The following is a 20,321-nucleotide window of genomic DNA, read 5'->3' on the forward strand; positions in this document are numbered from 1 at the left end:
TATCTGCTGGGCATGAGGGTGGGGTCAGTATCCTGCAATGATATGTCATTGTTTATGTCAACCACCATAAAAGGCAGGCTTAATGCCCAGGAGTGGTTGGCCAACAGAAAACAGATTTGATTATTTTATTTTGTGCTGTTTGTTATGATATATTATTATTTTTATTATTATTGCTGTTAATTATTAACATCCTATTATTTTCAATTTTTATTTTGATTTTCATTTTAATTTTGCTTTCCCTTTTATTTTTTTTTTATGTTGAAACAATCTTTTCTCATTTTTACATACCAATCCCTTCCCTCTTCCTGCACTCACCATCCTACCCTCCATCCACTCCTCAGAGAGGGCAAGACTTCACATAGGGAATCAACAAAGTGTGGCACACCTCTTTGAGGAAGGACCAAGGCCCTCCCCCCTTTATATAGGCTGTGCAAAGTAGCCATCCAATGGTAATGGGCTCCAAAGAGCCAGTTCATGTACTAGGGATAAACCTGGGTCCCAATGCCAGTGGCCTCACAGACTACACAAGCCACACAATTGTCACCCACAATCAGAGGGCCTAGTTAGGGCCAATACAGGTTCTCCTGGTGGCCCAAGATGTTTAATACTTTCTAAAAATTATATCCAAACATATTTATTCTTTTAAGAATGTTTTGTCTGTTTTCCTTGTCTGATTTTTAATTGGGTTGTTTTTTTCATGAATTTTCAATTTATTAGTTCTTTGTATAATCAAGATACTAACCCTCTCTCAGATGTATCACTAGTAGTGATGTTTTCTTATTCTGCAGGTTGTCTCTTAGCTCAAATGCTTTTGATTTTGGTTCTAAAGATGATTAGTTTCATGAGTTCAATCTGTTAATTTTTGGTCTTAGTGCCTATGGTACTTGATTCCTGTTCAGAAATCCCATTCCTATGCATATTAACTGAAGTATATTTCCCTGTTTCTCCTCTACAAGTTTCAGCATATGAGGTCTTAGACTGAGCTATAACTAACTGAAAATGCTCTTTGTGATACAAGTATAATTCTGATTAAAAACTACAGCAAAGTTGGAGGATCAATGCTTGATGAATACAAATCATTATAATGTACATTCTTATTCAAACTTGCAGTATCTAATCAAATCATATGTATAAATTTATTTAAGTGAATTGATACATTTTAAAAGTATAGTCCATTCTGAATATCATAAATCTTAATTTATTCTTCCAATTCCTTTTTATTTTATTTTTGGACAGATTTAAAGTAACCCCTTTCATGTAAAATCTTTATTTCTTAATTTTTGTTATTGGCTTCATACACAAATAATTGATCACATTATAACAATAATAGGTGAAAACAATAATATTATGAAAATGAAAATAATATTCAAAGTTAAATTTTGCACCTATAGTCAGGATGGGTTTGAGTCTCTCTGAACATATGAATAGTCTCCTTTTTTTTTGCAGTTTTAGGTCCTGAGCAATAATAATATGAAAAATCTCTTGGTAATTTTGAAACATTCTACTAATATTTTAGTAGTGCAGTATAGTTTCAATACTTAAACCAAATAACAAACCCAGTAGTGAGAAAAAAAACAACAACTCTATTCCAGTACTCAAGATAATTTTGTTCTCAAACATAAATGTCATAAGTCATCTTAATGGCAGTAATACATATAAAGATGAAGTAACTGCATTCAATGGCTTTTAGTTATCCTGGAAGTGGAAGTAATATAGGCACTGAGTAAAAAAGCAGAATTGTGTGTAGTTTGATTTATATTTCATTGTGAGAACAATAAACAAATCTTCTGCCGTAAGGTTAAGAAATAAACTGACATTTGTTCAAAAAATCTCGTGTACTGTGTGTGGCTCACTTGTAAGAACTAAGAAATAATCAACACATGTTCTATTGAGTAATAAAATGTTCATCTTGCATAGCATTTAACATAATCCAAATTATTTTAATTATTCTAGTATGAACATAAATAAGACAGTCTAATTTACCTTGAATTTTTCATTCTAGTAAAAATATTGGGAAGCTGATTTTATATCCAACTGACATTGAGTGGGAGGATAATTTCAACCTCTTATTGACTTGCACGATGAATCCACCTTGATGTTTTAACAGAAACTGATTTCACTGATGATGATCAAAAGAGGGATGTATGGCTTTGATCAGAATAAATCTAAAGACAGCTGAAATCTACAAATATGAAGTGATTGAAATTCTTTCTCCATCTCCCCTTAGTGAAATGAGAAAAGTAAAATATATGTGTACCTTATAGTTCATGTAAGGCAAATTTAAAAGTTCTGCTTAAATATGATAAGATCAACAACAAAAAATAATTTTTAAATAAAACCATGCATTGTTAATGAAATATTAAAATCAAGTATTCCAAATGTTAATTAAAATGTAGTATCTTTTAATACTGTTCTGCACATTAATGTCAACCTATTTACAGGTGCTTCTACCATTCAATTGAACTACTTGAAATGAAATGTGGCATAAGGGAGGGAAATATTTCTGGTATTTTTTTGTAGCACAATTTGCACTTGACAGGACTATCATATTTACTTTAGTCATCTCCATGCCAGATAAGTGTTAGTACTCTAAATAAGGGGCTAGTCAAATGAAGGTGAGGATTGGGATTAGAATTAGGTGTAAATTAATAATGGATAGATACATAGCAGTGTGAGTATATCTTCAGAACACAGAAAGTAGTCCTAAGTAAAGCAAACACACACACTTATTCACATATATTTCTCCTGGAGTTAATTCACTTTAAATAATATAAAAGCAAACAATTAAAGTATTAATACAACTCTACTATATTTTTCTATCTATTTAATTTTTTTGCACTTATGGTGTGAGAGTAATGTATGCCAGGAACACGTAGGTGTCAACACAGTTCAAAGCAGATTGTATGCTTTGGAACTTAAGCTACATGCAATTGTGAACAGCCTGATGTGGGTGTTGGGAACTGAACTTGGGTCCTGTGGAAGAACAGTAAAAGTTCTGAACCCATGAGCCATATCTACAGTTGCCTATGCCTGTTTAATTATTTTTAAAGACCCAATTATAGTTTAAAACAAAAATAAACCGAAAAATACTTGATAAACAATATAAAATGCATGTGTATACACACACACACACACACACACACACACACACCAGTCACAGATGTCAAAATAAGGGAAAAAAAAGTCTCATCAATAACAACAAAATTATCACGGGTAGAATAGTAAATAGAATTTTTGGCTAATATGAAAATATTTTTGGCACACAGTGTCGTTTCTTGGTATCTGCCCCGGAATTTCCTTCTGCACTGGCTGGGTGGGTGCAAAAGAGCCGTTATTGTCCATCCCCAAGACACACCCTTTGTGTAATGTTTTAGTAAAAGTCTAAGATGGACAAGTACTTGATAGAAAGGACATTGTTTATTGTCATAGAAATAGATTAGAGATTCTAAATTGTACACATAGATTCACGTGTATTAGAATATTGGGAAAAGTGGATGAATAGGTGAAGTAAAATACCATTAGACAATGACTCTCATAGTATCCTGGAGATACTGAATGACATCTACCAATAAACAAAGTTTTCTCAATTGTAGTATAAACATGGATAAATTAAGAAAGCCATTCTACTGGGAGAAGGATTGTACTCTTGAAAACTTTTATGTAAAAATCAAGTTGAAGATATTGTGAAACTTTGACAGCACTGTAACAAATATCTACTGAATAAAATTTACAGAATGAATGAGTTAATTTTCTATAGTTTTGTGGGGACACATATGTTCAATGTGGAGTAAACTTCATACAGAACACAGGTTGATTTATTTCAGCTTTACTACTCCTGCCTGAGCTGTCTCACAGTGAAACAATAAACTCAGCATCAATAAATAACCATTAACCATAAATTATAGAAGCACAACAACCACTTTATAAGTAATGAAAAACCTTTATTTGGGTTAATTTTGTGAACTCTACTTGTTTTGATTATGTCATTATTATTCTTATTGGAATTACAAGTTTTTAAATTACTTATTTAAAGACAATCAAGATTTCTGTATTTGAAATAAATTAATGAGCCTATTTTGTTTTTGTACATGTCTCTCTTTTCTTGAAATGCTACAGGTAGACTCTTTCAGATGTCTCTGACATGATCAGTCCAAGTCAGTTTGAAAGCAGAGATTTGGAAGCCTCTTTTGCTTTTATCAATTTCATTAGCCATACAAAGAAGATCCCCAAGTCACTTAACATAATACTGATTGGCTCATTAGAAAGTCTCCAATGGAGGCTAATAGAACCAGAATATAATGTGAGAATCTACTTGCTCAGGGGTGTTGAGTGTCAAGCAGGCTGTAAATTGATAGTCTATCCATGGGAACTAGTATTTCCTATAGGAGTCTAGGCTGTGCCAGCCCAGCTGACAGTTGAACAATGGCAGATGTAGAGGTAGCACAGGTAAAGGAAGGGATACTGCAAGCTTTCAGTATTTCTGTCTCTTTTTCTCTTCTCGCATGTGTCTGGGAGCACAGAGAGGGCTGACAGGTGGAGGTATAAAGAAAGGCTATGTAGACATGAGGAATAGTTTAATGCTCTTATACAAAAAGACAGCTATGGCAATGAGATATTACTGTTCTGTGAACACTCAATCCTGTATCCATCATCTTAAAATAACAGGTTCAAGATATATTTAAATCAGTTGATACCACAATTTTCCTATGGAATGTCTGGGAAACTGCAAAATATATATGTTTACAAAGACTTTCTTTGCATGATACCTATTCTAATATACTGAAACAGAAATCCTTCACTGCAATTTATGGGATATGGTAACATTTTATCACATATTTATTTTTATTTTTTAAGAGAAAATTCTGTATGAAGTCCACTTGTCAAATGAACGCTGCATTGAGATAAATAAATTTTACTTTTATTTATTCTAATTCCAGAAGTGGAAATTTTTATGGAGAGAACAAATAGCAGAATTAAACATAAGGTTTTATTTTTGTGTGTGTGTTTCCTTTTTCACTCTAGAAAGTCAAAATTTTATTTTTTTGCTCTCAGTTTCTGGAGATCAGCCTATTTCTCGGCAACATCCAGGGTTGTTTAGGACTTGCCAAGGGACACCTTTGTCCAACAACTCTATTAGATGTAACCCAATTTCAGTACTGGAAGTTTCCTTTGGTGGCAAGCAATGGCAGAGGTTAAGATACTGTCTTCCCCAATTTTGGAGCAGATCTTTAGAACCACCTTGATACATATGAAGCTTCTGCTGCACTACACTTTCCTAGTACCCTCAAATGCTTCTCAACACAATTGACTTTCCCTACATTACTAATCTCAATTCTACCTCCTGCCCACTCTCCCCATGATCCTTGTTTTCCAACCCCACCTCGCCCTCATGCCACCCATAAAATCTATTCTATTCCCACATCCGTAGAATATTAATGTGTCTCTAAAGTCCCTTCATCTATACATAACTTCACTGTGCCTACAGGTTGTAGCTTCAGTAAAACTGGATTTGTAGAATGATATGCTTCAATATAATTTTAGCATAGAATATCTTATCTATCTATGGTAATTGAGAGTTTGGCTGGTTTTATTATTTGGGCTGGCATCCATAGTCTCACATTCTGTAGCTCATCTCTCCAAGACATTTTGGCCTATAATTTCTATTGAGAAGCAAGGTCTTAAATAAAAAGAAATTTTGTCATTTTGTTGTCAAATGTGACACAGTTTTATCAATATAATTACCCAATGACACAGTGCTACAGCATCTTTGATATATACTCAGTTTGGATTATTCTTTAAGTGTTTTCTCATTAAAATTCTCTAGATTCCTATGAATTGCTGTGAACTCATGAAAAAAAATAGATGTAATTAATATATTTTGTGGAAATTCTACTACCTCTCTGCCCTTTAAAATTGCCTTTTAATAACTGCTCATATTTACTGAACATTTTACAAATTAGTGGCTTCTTAAGAGTTTTATGTAATGAATTTTAATAATTTTGTCCTCTTCTCCACTGCTCCCAAATCTACCTCTATTTCCTTTCTTACCAGAACTGTGTTCTCTTCTTCTCTCACTCATTCTTTTACTCTTGCCACACATGTAGTCCAAATTAAATTGGTCATACCTTCCTAGATATTTATAAATGCTTCCATCAGAGGGTTCCTCTACATTGTTAGAGAAAAATGGAATTTTTTCTCAAGCAGCTATCAGTTGTCAATATGGCTTCAGCTAGGGATCAGATTTCATGCCTACATCTCCTCTTCATAATGGACCTGATGTGGCCTGAGCTTACATGGGGCTGTGTGTGCGATTGTAACCACCATGAGGTCATAAGTACAGTTGCCTTGCTGCATCCAGAAGACACTATTTCCTTGTAACTTTCCACTGTCTGGGTCTCTTTCCACGGTATTGTCAGTCAATTATCCTTCAGCCCTGGAAGACAGGGTGTGATGGAGATGTTCAACTTAGGAAATCTTATTCTCTTTTTCTCTGCTCCTGGATGGATTACCTGTCTCTGGTTTAATCATCATCCACTGCAAATAGAAGTTTCCAGATGAGTGTTGAGAGATGCATTTATCTGTGGAAATAAAATGTTCATAAATCAGATAGGACATGAGGTTTTTCCTTCTAGATCTGGGTAACCTCACTCAAAATGACTGCTATGTCTTATATAATTTAAATAAATCCATAACATCCAGTAAGATGGGAGCTTTAATTAAAATATCTCCCAAAATAAAAATGTGCCCAAAGACAGGTGAGTGAAGCACAGAATTATACCAGGTCTTCAAAGAGAAATTAACAATTTTTCTTAAGTTGTTCAGTAAAAGGGAAAATAAATAAATATTTCTATTTTAAGCCAGTATTATTCCTATACTAAAATCAGAAAAAGACTCATGAGAAAAAAGAAAATTGCAGGGTAATTTCTGTGATAAAATGTGGACTAAAATATTCTCAGTAAAATGTTTCCAATCCTAATTAAAGACCATATGAAGAATATCTTCACCAAGTTCAAGTCTGTTTTATTGCTCATAGGCAGGAATGGTTTAACAAAGGTAAATAAACAAATATAATAAAAAAACAGACTTTAAGACATAAATAGTATGATGAACTCATTAGATCCAAAAGAAAACATTCACAAAATATATTGATTCAAGTTAAAAATCTTAGAGAATCTAGGGTTATTGTGGACATATATAATTCTAATATTTATCCACTTTAGGTAATAGTTTGGAAACAAATATTTTCACATGTCTAGGAGTGTGTTAAGAAAACTTGAATTCCCATACTGAAGCCAATTTATATTTTAAGAAGACTCTGTAATTCTATGTAATACAAAGGCTTCTGTTATAAAGGTTTTTTTATTTTTTATATTAGACACATACACCTTAATAAAACTGTGATATTATCAGACACATGAATCTGCGTGTTTATACTTGTTCAATCATTACCATATATAAAATGGTTTAATATTCTAAATATCTGCATATTTGAAGTGGTAAAAATGGTCATTATTAGTGTTGTCAACAGTGTTGAAACATATAATCAAATATATGATCAAAAATTGTATACAATTAATAAATTAAAATATACTTATTTTTAACAATCTGTGATAATCAGCTAATATTTAAGTTATATACATATACACTGCTTTAATGCATTTTATTAAGAAAGGAAATTAGAAGCTCATCTATATAATACATAATATTTTAAAAACTAAAATTGAAGTTACTAATGAATTACGGTTAACTAACCTTTTTTTCATCTAGAGTAGGAAATTATATTCATGCAAACTAAAGACCATTTTATATACTCAACAATAGAAAAATCTAAGAAACTGACAGAAGATAGTATCATTTATTGAAATTAATTTAAAATATTTTGATTATACCAAGCTATTTTATGTTAATTTCACTCAGTAAAGTACCAATGTCACTAATATACAGTTTTAAAGCTTAAAACTCAAGAAATTGAGCTCATAGCTATTAAAATATTTTAAGATTACCATTGTATGTTTTAAAAATGTGAACATATAATTATTTTAAACTAAAATAAATTATTTAAAAGTAACTTATATCAGTAAAATTAGAGTCAATCATTTTAGTTTAAATGACCTTTTTTACATATATCAAAATTGGAAGATTGTTAAAGTTACACAATGAGACAATTTATTAACATAGGGCAAAACAACATTTAAATATTTTAGCTCCAGTGTCTGGATTTCCAAGGAAAAATAGGAAAGGCTGCAAATATATTTGTTTATTTATAGTTTTAACAGCTGGTAAGACATTGTTACCCTGTTTTCCAAAGGTAATACTATTGGTAAAGGAATTAAGCTTCTAAAGTCAATTCATACTACATACATTCACCATAACTTTAACATTGACTATGTATTATTCACAGATACTTGCTGACCTTGAAAATCATGCATTATTCAAGAATGATTTAGAATGCCAAAAACTGATTCTAGAAGCAATGAAATACCATCTATTGCCTGAAAGAAGAACTTTAATGCAAAGCCCAAGAACTAAGCCCAGAAAATCTACAGTTGGAACCCTATATGCAGTGGGAGGAATGGACAATAACAAAGGTATGTGATGCTAGATTTGATTGAACCTATACCATTAGTTGCACAATGACTCAGTTTGAATAATGCAATTCGTATATATATGGACATACAGCTTTTTAAAAATAATGTAATTAAAAATTAGAGAAATATTAAACTCATCTCTGTAGTCTATAGTTGCTGCTTATATGTCTTTACTTGTTATATTAATTTTGTGTTATCATATATGAAATGAAAACAGGATTTAAGACATCTGCTTGGAACCAGAAATTAAGTGTTGAACATACTGAAAGGGAACTTGAATTTTATAACAAAGAAATGCAGTGTGACAGGATAGGTCTTGGGGGAGTAGAATTATGAAACTGCTCTGGCCTTGTGGAGCTGAGTCTCACACTGAAGACAGAAAAATGATACATAAGAACTAATTAGTTCATTGACATTGGGACTCATAAATTCTGAATTTGATTATGTGTCTCTAAAGTTCTTGGGTTTCCGAAAGTAATAGGTGCATGTGAGGAATTTGTTATATAGTTTTGGTAAAAATGTGATAAATACGACTATTTGTTCTCTTTAGTACTTTAGTTTACACACAAAACACATATGGAAACACACACATGCACACACATTGTGACCAGTCATGCTTTGACAAGCATACATGAACTTTGACACCCACATACACACAAACATTTGCACACACACACACACACACACACACACACACACATGCATGTGAGAGAGAGCTAAAGCCAGTTTCAAGGCATCATGTATACTCAGCTCAATGGATGTCATTTGCATGATAGGATGCATCTTTAAAGATTGGTACTTATTCTAAAACAAATTTTGTAAACATTAAATAATAAATCAACATTACCAAAACATCATGATATTAAAAAGAAGACAAATGGGTGCTAATTTAAACTTTTACCTGTTTAATATGTGATGTTATTTGATTTCTGCAGAATACTGAAATACATCTCAATATTCTCTATGGAATTTTTATTATCTCCAGTCTAACACCAATCTAACACTAAAATTCAAACAAAATTTAACTTTGTATACAAGTTATACTTCTCTATACCTATTTGAATTTCCTGATTTCTTTTTTTATAATACTTTTTATTTAAATTTGAAACAAGCTTGTTTATATATCAGTCTCATTTCACCCACCTTCCCCTCCTCCGCGTTCCCCCTTCCAACCACCATCCCATTCCCTTTATGCTCCACAGGGAGGGTAAGGCCTTCCATGAGGAGTCTTTAAAGTCTGTCATATCATTTGGGGCAGGACCTAGGCCCTCCCTTATGTGTCTAGGCTGAAAGAGTATCCTTCTATGTGGGATGGGCTCCTAAAGTCCACTCATATAGGAGGGATAAATACTGATTGACTAGCTCAGCCTTTAAAAGCTAGGCTCATAACCACAGATTTTCTGATTTCTTTAAAGCCATTAGCATTGTAGTTGGTGGATATTGTCTTAATATAATTGCTAGAGCATAAACTATATGAGAGTATGGCGTCTTAGATTGTTTGTAAGATTATAAAGTTTTCTATCTGGAAATTACTCCTTCTAAACTGAGGAAAACCATTAGATATTAAGCTTTGCTGCAGATCTTAATTTTCTTATATACTTATATAGCAACCATTCATACATTACACTTATTTGATCATGGTGCATCTTTGGCACAGGTACTCTGCATACTCCTCAAAGAGAAACAAACAGCAAGTCAGTAAGAACCCTCTAACTAACAATGGTGTTTTGTCTGTATGATATACTAGAGCAATGGGGGCATGAAGGTGTGGGACCAACCAAGCAATAGCTGATTTGATTTATGGCTCACTGTAAGAGATTTAACACATATCTGACATTGCTTGGGTGATCAAATATCTGATACCAGATCATCCAGGGACATAGAGTAACACCAACACTTACTGTTCTATAAACTAAATATCAAAATGTAACCACAAATATTACCCAACAAATGTCATTACATCCTACTACACTCATAGATCAGTGCCTTGCTCAACCATCATCAGAGGAGACAGAAAGAGTATACGAGCCAGAGAGGGTGGGGCTACTTTGAAAACAAGGCCTCTTATGAACTCACAGATTCTGTTGGTACCATTCCTAGGGCTGACACAGTGGATCTGGATGGAAAAGGATGTGTGGGAGAGTAGAGCATGGAAAAACTGAAATTGGAATATATTATGTGAAAAAGAAAACACTTTTCAATACAAGGAATGTGTGTGTGTGTGGGTGTGTGTGTAAAATATGGAAGTGTCACATCATATACATGATTAAATCAACAATATATTAGATGGACAGTTGTTTGACAAAATGTTTAAAGATTCTTATCACCACTGCCCCACATGGATTTTTCAATGCTTTTTATGTATTTGTTTATTTATTTAGATTTTATGTTTGTGTTTTCCTTAATGTGTCTGTGTACTTACACTGCCTGGGGTAGTTTTAAGATGGCATTGGATTTCCTAGAACTGGAGTGACTCATAGTTGTAAGCTGCCCTGTGGTATCTGGGAATTGAACCCTGAGGCCTATGAAGAAGCAACAAGTATTCTTAACCACTGAGATACATCTCCAGTCCCCAAGACACCTTATTTTTATGAATTCATTTTCAAGGATGCAAGTATATATTATTTCATTTTGTTTTACTTTCAAGACAGAGTCTCACTGTTAGACCAGACTGGACTCAAAATCACAGAGATCCACATCCCTCTGCCTCCTGAAGGCTGGTATTAAAGGAGAACACCACCTTGTCCACACTGTTTTGAACATTTAATGCACTGAGTCAAGTGCATATGATAATATACGTATATATACATATATTAGAAAAGGGGGAATATACATATGTATATTCTTTCTAATAATTTTGTATTTTGATTCACTGGCTATACCATATAATATAAAGATAAACAAAAACAGCATATAAGACAGTCCTGCCATTTTCCTTATTTTAAAAGGAACAGTTTTTAATGCCTTAGAGGTTTGCTGTTACGATGTAGTGGTTTTATAACAAGCTTGGCAAAATTTGAAAGAATGATGAATATTGTATAAGAAAATGCACTGAGGCTTTAGATAATATGAAGTTCCTGCATCTAGAATTCATTTTCAATTTGGTAGATGGTTAAATAGAATATCACCTTCCAAATAAGAATCAGGTAGTTTGAGAGAATTTTTTATTATATGTGAGTGGTGTACTCCAATTTTATATTATATAATTACAGCTGACCTCTCTTTTTAGCAGGACAGAATTCTCTCTAGAACTGCCTTTGTCTGCTTCTAAGACTGAACTGTGCCTTACAAATATTGCTAAAGCTAAATTTAGCATCTTTTTAGTCATCTTCTGTGTTGATTCTTTCCTTTATTTATGTAACTTAGAAATAAGAATTGCATAGAGTCCACAAACAGCCTTACATTTTTTGGCTTTCCTGGGGATCTGAATCTTAGGTCCTGACTTCTTATCAGGGTCTGCAGGGCCCTTGAGTCACCCAGGTCAGAAGCCAGCTGAGAGGCCTCTGGCAGAGTTCTGGGAGGCCTCATTTCCTGGCCTCTGTGAACAGACCTTTCCTCCAAGGAAAAACAAAACAGTCCTGGAACAACTATTCTGTGTTTTGCTTCATATGAACCTTAGCCATTTCCATATGATGTCATTTTTAGTTGTGTACATTTGAAAAGCAAACAAACGACAACAACAAAACATATGAAATCCATAAACCTAACTAATTATTTAACCAAAAATCTTGTAGTCACTTTTACTATCACTGGTATAAGAGTAGACATCACAATCAGAATAAGAGACCCGCAAGGCACATTTCCTACCTGGAACTCACTAATTTGTTTTCAGATATATGATAAATTTTCAGGATTGTATTTTATTTGTATATTTCTTTCATATCATTTGTAACTATTTAACTCTACCTATTCCTTTGTATTTGTGAGTGGCTCCTTTATTGACCTCTTGAAAAATAAATTGAAGAACATCTCAATTCTTTCTATACATGCCATACCATTTACTATCAACATCACACATTCTCCTACATAATTTAAATCACATATAGATTACATATGAAGCTTAATTTTATATAAATTCTATATAAATTATAGTTAAATATAATATTTAAGAATGAATAAAAAGAAAGCATTAATATATCTATCTGATACATACTTTTGACTGTATTTTTTTCCTTATAGGTGAGATCTGTAATTGATTTAATCAGAGGGAGTATAATACAGACTACAGATGTGCAAGTCTACTTATGTTTCATTTATTTAATTTATATTCTATGACTTATTTTGACAATTCCTACAAGCATAAAATTGTAAACCTTTTCCTTGCTGTTTGTGTGCCATGCATTTTTTAAGTTCCTTGTTTTCAGAGTAGTGAGTGATACCTTGAAGTAATAGTTAAGTATCTGTGGACCATTTAGCAGATTACATTATAGGTTCTTTCTTCTGACTGGAGACATTGGCTGATTTAGAGCCTTGCCAGCCTACCTGAGTGCCCTATTCTGGATGTGCCAGTGTGTCATATAAGTTCTATCATGTTGCACTTGTCACTAGGCAAATAGTTCTCCAGACTCACCTATGGTATGAATGCCATTTGTCTAGAGTGAGGACTTGCTTCCATGTTCACTTAATTCTTGAGAAGTGTTTCTCCATTGTCTTCCTGGTGAAATGACTTTTCTTTCTTTCAAGTCACGCGATGTGTAAGTTATGCGATTCACCTTAATAAAACTGGTATTTTTTCCTAGAAGCTAGAGGAATAGGATTTGCTTGTTTTCTTCATGAATACTTTGTGGTAAATAAGGCAACAGATAAGCTAATTTGTTAATCAATGAGCAAGCATTGAAACATCCCATTGAATTTGTATGTTTTTTCATTGTATGTGAGCGTAATAACATATATGAATGAACTGTTTGCTTTCTTTATAGTCTGAAAGGCTTTGATCAAAGGTTAGTCCTATTGTATTCAGCTTGGTAGCACAGCACATTATGGTGGCAGGACACTAGTAAAGACAGTCCATGTCCATCTTGGCTGATTAAAATATAAATAATTAAAGAGATAGTTTGTCGAAATATCTCCTCCACAGTACATTTTCTAGATATCTTCTACTGTGCCATTTCTCTTAAAAATACCAACCCCTTCCAATAATGCTTAAGATTAACAATTATTTAGATAATCATACAGATCCAACCATTAGTATTATGGAAGAAATATATACATGGTTCATGAGTTAGATATCAGTTATGGATAAATCAATTTAAAACTATGTTACTGTGTAATTTTCCCATTATTAGTTTTCAATCAGAAAAATATCTCATCATAAACTTTATAATTTCTGACAATAAGAACCTCTTTTGACTTTTCCATTTTGTTTTTTTTCTCAATACACTATCTTATGTTTTATGTCACAAACTTCTGCAATTTATTTTGCTCATAGTTCAGCTATTACAAAATTTTTGAATGTTTATAAAGTTGAGCAGTGATGTTTTCACTATTAAGTATCTAGGTTTCACAAATTCCATGGATTTTAAGAGTTCTGTATCTTTGAATGGAGATAACATTAATTCTATCACATATTAAAAAATGTATTATGTAGTAAATTACGAAACCTGTAATAACATGTGCGCATTTGGAGGTGCTCATTTGTTAATTATTTTTTCACGAAATTTCATTCATTTTTTTCCACAATAATTGTAGTTGTAGTGTGGAGACTGCACATAAATTGATAGTATGCAATCCTAGTAATTATTAAGAAATAATCAGAAGTATGAGTACACATTTATTAATACTTTTTAATTCTTTATTTAATATTAACTCTTACCTTAAATGTCCATGTCTGATCAATTTATTCTGGGCTTTGTATTTTAGACCATATCTTAAAAGTATTATTAAGCAGAGATTTTATTAAGGTTTAGCCTCTTTTTCACACTAAATTCTATATCTAAATACAAAGTAGGTATTTTTAAAAAGTGAAGAAAAATATGTAATATTGCCTTTGAAATTTATGTTCATGACACAATTTGTGTTATGTTTTATATTCCTTAACAAGATTTATGTATTAAGACAAAACATTGTTTCAAATTTAATTGCTATAATTATTTTATCTTTTCCAAGTGCAAATCATGTAAGATGATAATTAGTTTTAAACTGGCAAATAAATTTGCATATTCAGTGTTTTGCAATATGATTCTTTAGAATGAGCATATGCTGTGTAGTGACTGAGGAAAGCCCCTTGGAATATTCTCACTCATATTACCTAGCCTATTTACATTCTCTTTTTCTGTGATCAAGTAGACAACACAAAGCTAACTTTTACCTTTATTCAAGTTTCAACACTCCCTTAATTTATAAGTCCATACCAATTGTATTAATATCCATTTATATAAACTACCTTGTTTGGCAAACTCTAAATTAAAACCACTAATCTCTACTTTTTCAGTAACTTTACAAATCTGTTTACAGTAAAAACAGGTATTTTAAACTATTCAATTTTTTAATGGACATATGAAATGTCAGAATTTAACACTGAACACCCACTTTAATAAATTATTTGGTTATTATGTTACTCAGGCTTAACATTTTTTCACTCATCCATCCATTTAATTCTTTTTAATGTTTTTTACTTAAATTTGAAACAAGCTTGTTTTACATGTCAATCCTAGTTCCTGTACCCTCCTGTCCTTGCCTGTCCCCCCACCAACTTCCATCTTATGCCCTTTCTGCTCCCCAGTGAGGGTAAGGCCTTCCATGGGAAGTCTTCAAAGTCTGTCATATCATTTGAGAAGGTCCAAGGCACTCCCCTGTGTCTAGGCTGAGAGAGTATTCCTCTATGTGGAATGGGCTCCCAAAGTCCATTCATGTACTAGGGATAAATACTGTTCCATTTCCAGGCCTCATAGACCACGTAGTCCTCCCAACTAACACCCACATTCATTGGGTCTGGATGATCTTATGCTGGTTTCCCAGCTATCAGACTGGAGTCCATGATCTCCCCTTGTTAGGTCAGCAGTTTCTACAGACATGAATTTTGATAGGTGCACATAGCTAGAAAACCTAAGTCCTCATCATTATCCCAGGAGCTGTCCCATTACTCTTAATGTTCCTTGCGTCACTCTACAGTCAGTGTTCCTCTGTACATCCAAAGACTAACACACCTGAGCTGGGGCAATGGCTTCGTAGGTAAATTTCTTCCTGCAAAATCATAAGCCCTGAAGACACACACAGAAAATGCTGGATTTTACAGGACATACTAAATATGCCTAGCCCCAGTACAGTAGATAATAGGAGGATGTAGGGACTTTTTTCTACCTAGTCTAGCTGAAATGATGAACCCTAGACTCAGAGGAAGATTCTGATTTATATACAATACATTATGTATAAATTATGAATGTATGAATATGAATATATATATATAAAGTTACTACTACTACTACTATTATTATTTTGATAATGATTTGGAAGAACATTGTTTAAGATACTGGACTTTGATCTCTCACCACACACATGCATTTCATCCACATATATGTGCTCTTACATCTGTTCATGAGTTCATGACTACCTACATAAGACAGAGCTTACAAAATAGTTAAAGTGTAAAGTCACAATAGATAGTTCCTTACAGAGCACAAAATTGAAGATCTAAATGACTGTTATTAACGCTGTTGAAAAAGATAAAAAAAAAATGTTCTCTTCTGTTGTGGCTTAAATTTTACTGAATGCAGCAACCACAGAAAAAATAAAAATATAAAATATATCATGGATATATTACTCATAGGGAAACATTAGAAAGGAAAGGTATCATGCAGTTGGGGTGAGTGGGCACCATGGCTGCAGTTTGTGTGTTGTCGGGGTCAGTCACAGTGATTAGTGATGTTGAACATGCACATTGTTGTCTGAACCTTCCTCTGTCTAAACATAACATTTTCCACCAGCCAGGCTTAGTTACATTCTTTGTTTTCCCCTAACTTTATGAGTATTTCAAAGTTAGATGTTGTATATGATGGCCTGAAGGCCAAATGTATGGTTTATGAGCTGTGTTTAATAGGTTATAGTGTTTGAAAATATTTTAAATGATAAAAATTCATGATTTAATTTGATTTTCATTCTTTGAATTTACATTTTAGACTCCATATAATTTAATTGGGTGTGGTTGAGTTGTTTGCTTTTTATATGGCTTCTTTTATTCTGTTAGTCATGTGATTGCAACAGAGAAACTCACAAGGTGACCAATAAAGCATTTGCCTTTGGTTTCCTGGCTCTTTAAAAGAGATAGAAGGAGCGTGTAGGAGAAAATATATAAGACATACAAATGTTGACAAAATAATCTTTGTACTGTATTTCTAGGAAAACCATGATATGAAATGTCTCATTAATGTGCTAGCAATTAAAAACCAAAAACATTCTGTAGGCAACCAGTTTCTCTCTCTAAGAGCATTGTTTGGGGTTTTGATAAAAAAACACATTCTTCGGTGATTATTTCTTAAATAGAAAGCAGAAGTGTTAAATTAAATGACAAGATTAAATGCTTGGATGCAATTCTTAAACATGTGGACATGAAAGTGCATTCTTGTTGTTCATACATAGTTACCTGTTTAACCATTACTGATGTTTATTAGCAGTTCCTTTTTACAGTTTTTCCCCCAGTCTCCTTCTCTGTCTCTCTCCTTCTCTCTTTTTTTCTCCCCCATCTAATTGTGTGTGTGTGTGAGTGTGTGTGTGTGTGTGTGTGTGTGTGTGTGTGTGTGACACAGAGAGTAGTAGTAGTAGTAGTAATGGTATGAAAGAGAGAGGTAGAGAGGAATGAGATTTCCCAGTAGCTATGCAACAAGGAAACAGAATAGAAACACAAATTTAGTCACATTATACACTGGAAAAAATTCCACGAGATCAGCTGTGATGAGAAATTTATAAAGAAAAGATTTCTGGATTGGGGAGCAAGTAGAAAATTTATACTTAAAGTAATTATGCACGGGGATGATTTTGTGTGTTTTCAAACATGTGTCTTGCTGATTGGAGACTCGTAATTTTGGACTCAATAATCATCTCTGAAATCCAATATATCATAATCATAGAAGTGAGGACTGTCTGTGTTAGACATGAGTACAAATTGTGCTAATTGATTTAACTGGAGGAAACAAAACTGGTATATCATGGTAGTATATGAAGGTATCTTTGTCTTGATTTGTCCAAAGAGAAAAAAATATCTTGAAGATATTGTTCTCTTGCTGTCACAGCTTACATTGCACACATCTGTGTTCAGCACATTTCTAGAGAGCCATTTCACTTCTGAGTAAATAGTTGGTAGAATACTTGGTCTAATGGAAAAATATCAAATTAATTATCTGAGAATCTTTCAAAATAATATTCCTATAAGAACTCGGGGGAGAAAATACTAACAATTGAATTTTTTCATTTTTCATTTTTATCACATTACTCATAATGGGAATGAATACTAAGTGAAACTCAATGCAACATGCCAGTCAAGTGAAGATAGGACATTTCCATCCTTCCTGGTCCTGCAGCCTTTTAGTCCCTTAATTATTAACCCATTTCTATTAAAGTATGTGTTTGCACGAGGCTGAGGCTTGCCTGTTTAGTTACTCCTTCAGTGGTCACATGATATCTCTCTGGATTCCTCTCTGTGTCCCTCTCTCCAGAATTCTCCTAGTCTGGTAGCCCCTCCTAAAATTCCTCCCTGGCTACTGGCCAATTAGGATTTATTCATCAACCAATAAGATAAACATATTCACAGCAAACAGAAAGACTTCCTCCGTCAGTCATGTCAATGACATGTGCTCAGATTGTGGTTAGCCAAATGAACAAGTAGTACTAATTCAGCATTCATCCCTTCCTGCTATATTACCTCCTTGTGAATAGCCTACAATTAGCCAAAGATCTATAATGAATTTGGACTAACAACTACAGTCTAATCAGCTAGCTCTTGTCGAATAATCTTTTTTGTACACTTTGAAGATGTCTTTGTCAGGGTGCCTTTGGATTTGCTATTAAAGACCTAAATGACCAAGCCAGGAGGTATAGGTGGGACTTCTCGGCAGAGATGACTCTGGGAAGAAGAGCACAGGGAAGACAGCCAGGCACAGAACAAGTCAGACACTGGACACAAACAACGAGATAGAGGTAAAAGCTATTTGTTAGGACACAGAATTATAAAAATATGGGTTAATTTAAGTTATAAGAGCTAGTTAGGAACAAGCCTAAGTTATAGACTGAGGATTCTTCATTAATAAAAACGTCTCCATGTCATTATTTGAGAGCTGGTGAGCCAAGGATAAATCTGACTACATGTGATACCCAACACTCAGCATGTAAATCCACGTAGGGCCTAAGAAACCTACTAGGAAAAGGTTCCAAGTAGACTCCATGCTTGAGGCCAACTAAGACATTTGCTCTTCTAAGAGGTCCTGCTACTAAGTTCTTGAATGGGGTTTATAAGAGGTTGGCAGTGCGCTACTCTGTTGTCCAGACTAGGTAGAAGTGCTTACCAGAACTGGGGCAGATAGATGTACTCCAGACTGGGGCCCTCAGGAATGGGGCTTCGCTCTCACTGACCAGAAAGTGGTAGAGTTCATTGGCAGTCTATGTGCTAAGCAGAGTCATGCAGTACGGCCTAGCTGTGGTTTAGCAGTTTTAAGATTTGGCTCATATGCTCAAAGGAGACTGCCAATGTGGAAAACGTCAGTTCAACTCTGAACAGTTTGTTTGATATATATATATATATATATATATATATATATATATATATACACACACACACACACACACACACACACACACACACACACACACACACTCAAGGCACAGATTTACTGGCTTCCATTATAGTTACAGGTTTTCTTTTCTTTTTAATCATTTATTTATTTTTAATTTTTATTTTACATATCGATCTTATTCCCTCTCCCTCCCTCATTCCCTTTCTCCCATTCTCCCATGCCCCCCAACCACCCTCCCCTCCTATTTCCCCACCACTTCACATGTAGTGTGATGCCCTCCAGGAGGGGTCACCTAAATCTGTCAAGTCATTTGGAGTAGGGACTAGGCCTTCTCTCCTGTCTCTGGGTTAAGGGGGAATCACTCCATGGGGGATGTGCCCGCAAGGTTCTTTTGTGCACCAGGAATACATCCGGGTTCCGCTGTCCAAGGTCCCTTAGACTGCTCAGGACTTCTACCTGAGACCCATGTTCAGGGGTCTGAGTCAGTCCCATGCGGGATTTCCAGCTATCATTCTGGGGGCCCATTAGCTCCTCCTTGTTCAGGTCAAATGTTTCTGTGTTTCTGCAGTTGGGCTCAGTGTTTAGCTGTGGGTGTCTGCTTCTGTTTCCATCAGCTACAAGATGAGGGCTCCAATATGGTGGATAAGTTAGTTTTTGATCTCATTATCAGGGAAGGGCATTTATGGTAGCCTTTCCACTGTTGCTCAACTTGATAGGTGGGGTCAGTCTTGTAGCTCTCTGGACATTTCTCTAGGTTCTCTTCAAACCTATAACTCTGAACAGTTTTACTATGCTTTAAATTGTGCTTGTGTGCTGAAGAAAGAAAAGGATATGGGTATAGACAGTCAGAGAAAAACATTAACTAGTTTAAAATATAGTAAGTACAAGCTAGGCCCTGGTGGCACGTGCCTTTAATCACAGCACTCAGGAGTTACAGTCCTGCACATTTCTGTGAGTTTGAGACAAGCCTGGCCTCCAAGAGTTAGTTCCAGGACAGCCTATGGTCATCTTA

The 20,321-nt window shown here is 34.1% G+C and overlaps 1 protein-coding gene across 1 annotated transcript in view; it reads left to right on the forward strand.

The window, feature by feature from the left end:
* Klhl1 (kelch like family member 1) overlaps nucleotides 1-20,321 on the forward strand; it is a 262,568-nt gene that overhangs the window by 162,744 nt on the left and 79,503 nt on the right. Inside the window, exon 6 of the mRNA XM_051195755.1 lies at nucleotides 8,402-8,588. Coding sequence (XP_051051712.1) covers nucleotides 8,402-8,588 — 187 coding nt within the window. The remainder of the gene's footprint in view (nucleotides 1-8,401; nucleotides 8,589-20,321) is intronic.

The sequence above is a fragment of the Phodopus roborovskii genome, unplaced genomic scaffold, assembly GCF_943737965.1.
Source record: "Phodopus roborovskii unplaced genomic scaffold, PHOROB, whole genome shotgun sequence".
Taxonomy (NCBI): domain Eukaryota; kingdom Metazoa; phylum Chordata; class Mammalia; order Rodentia; family Cricetidae; genus Phodopus; species Phodopus roborovskii.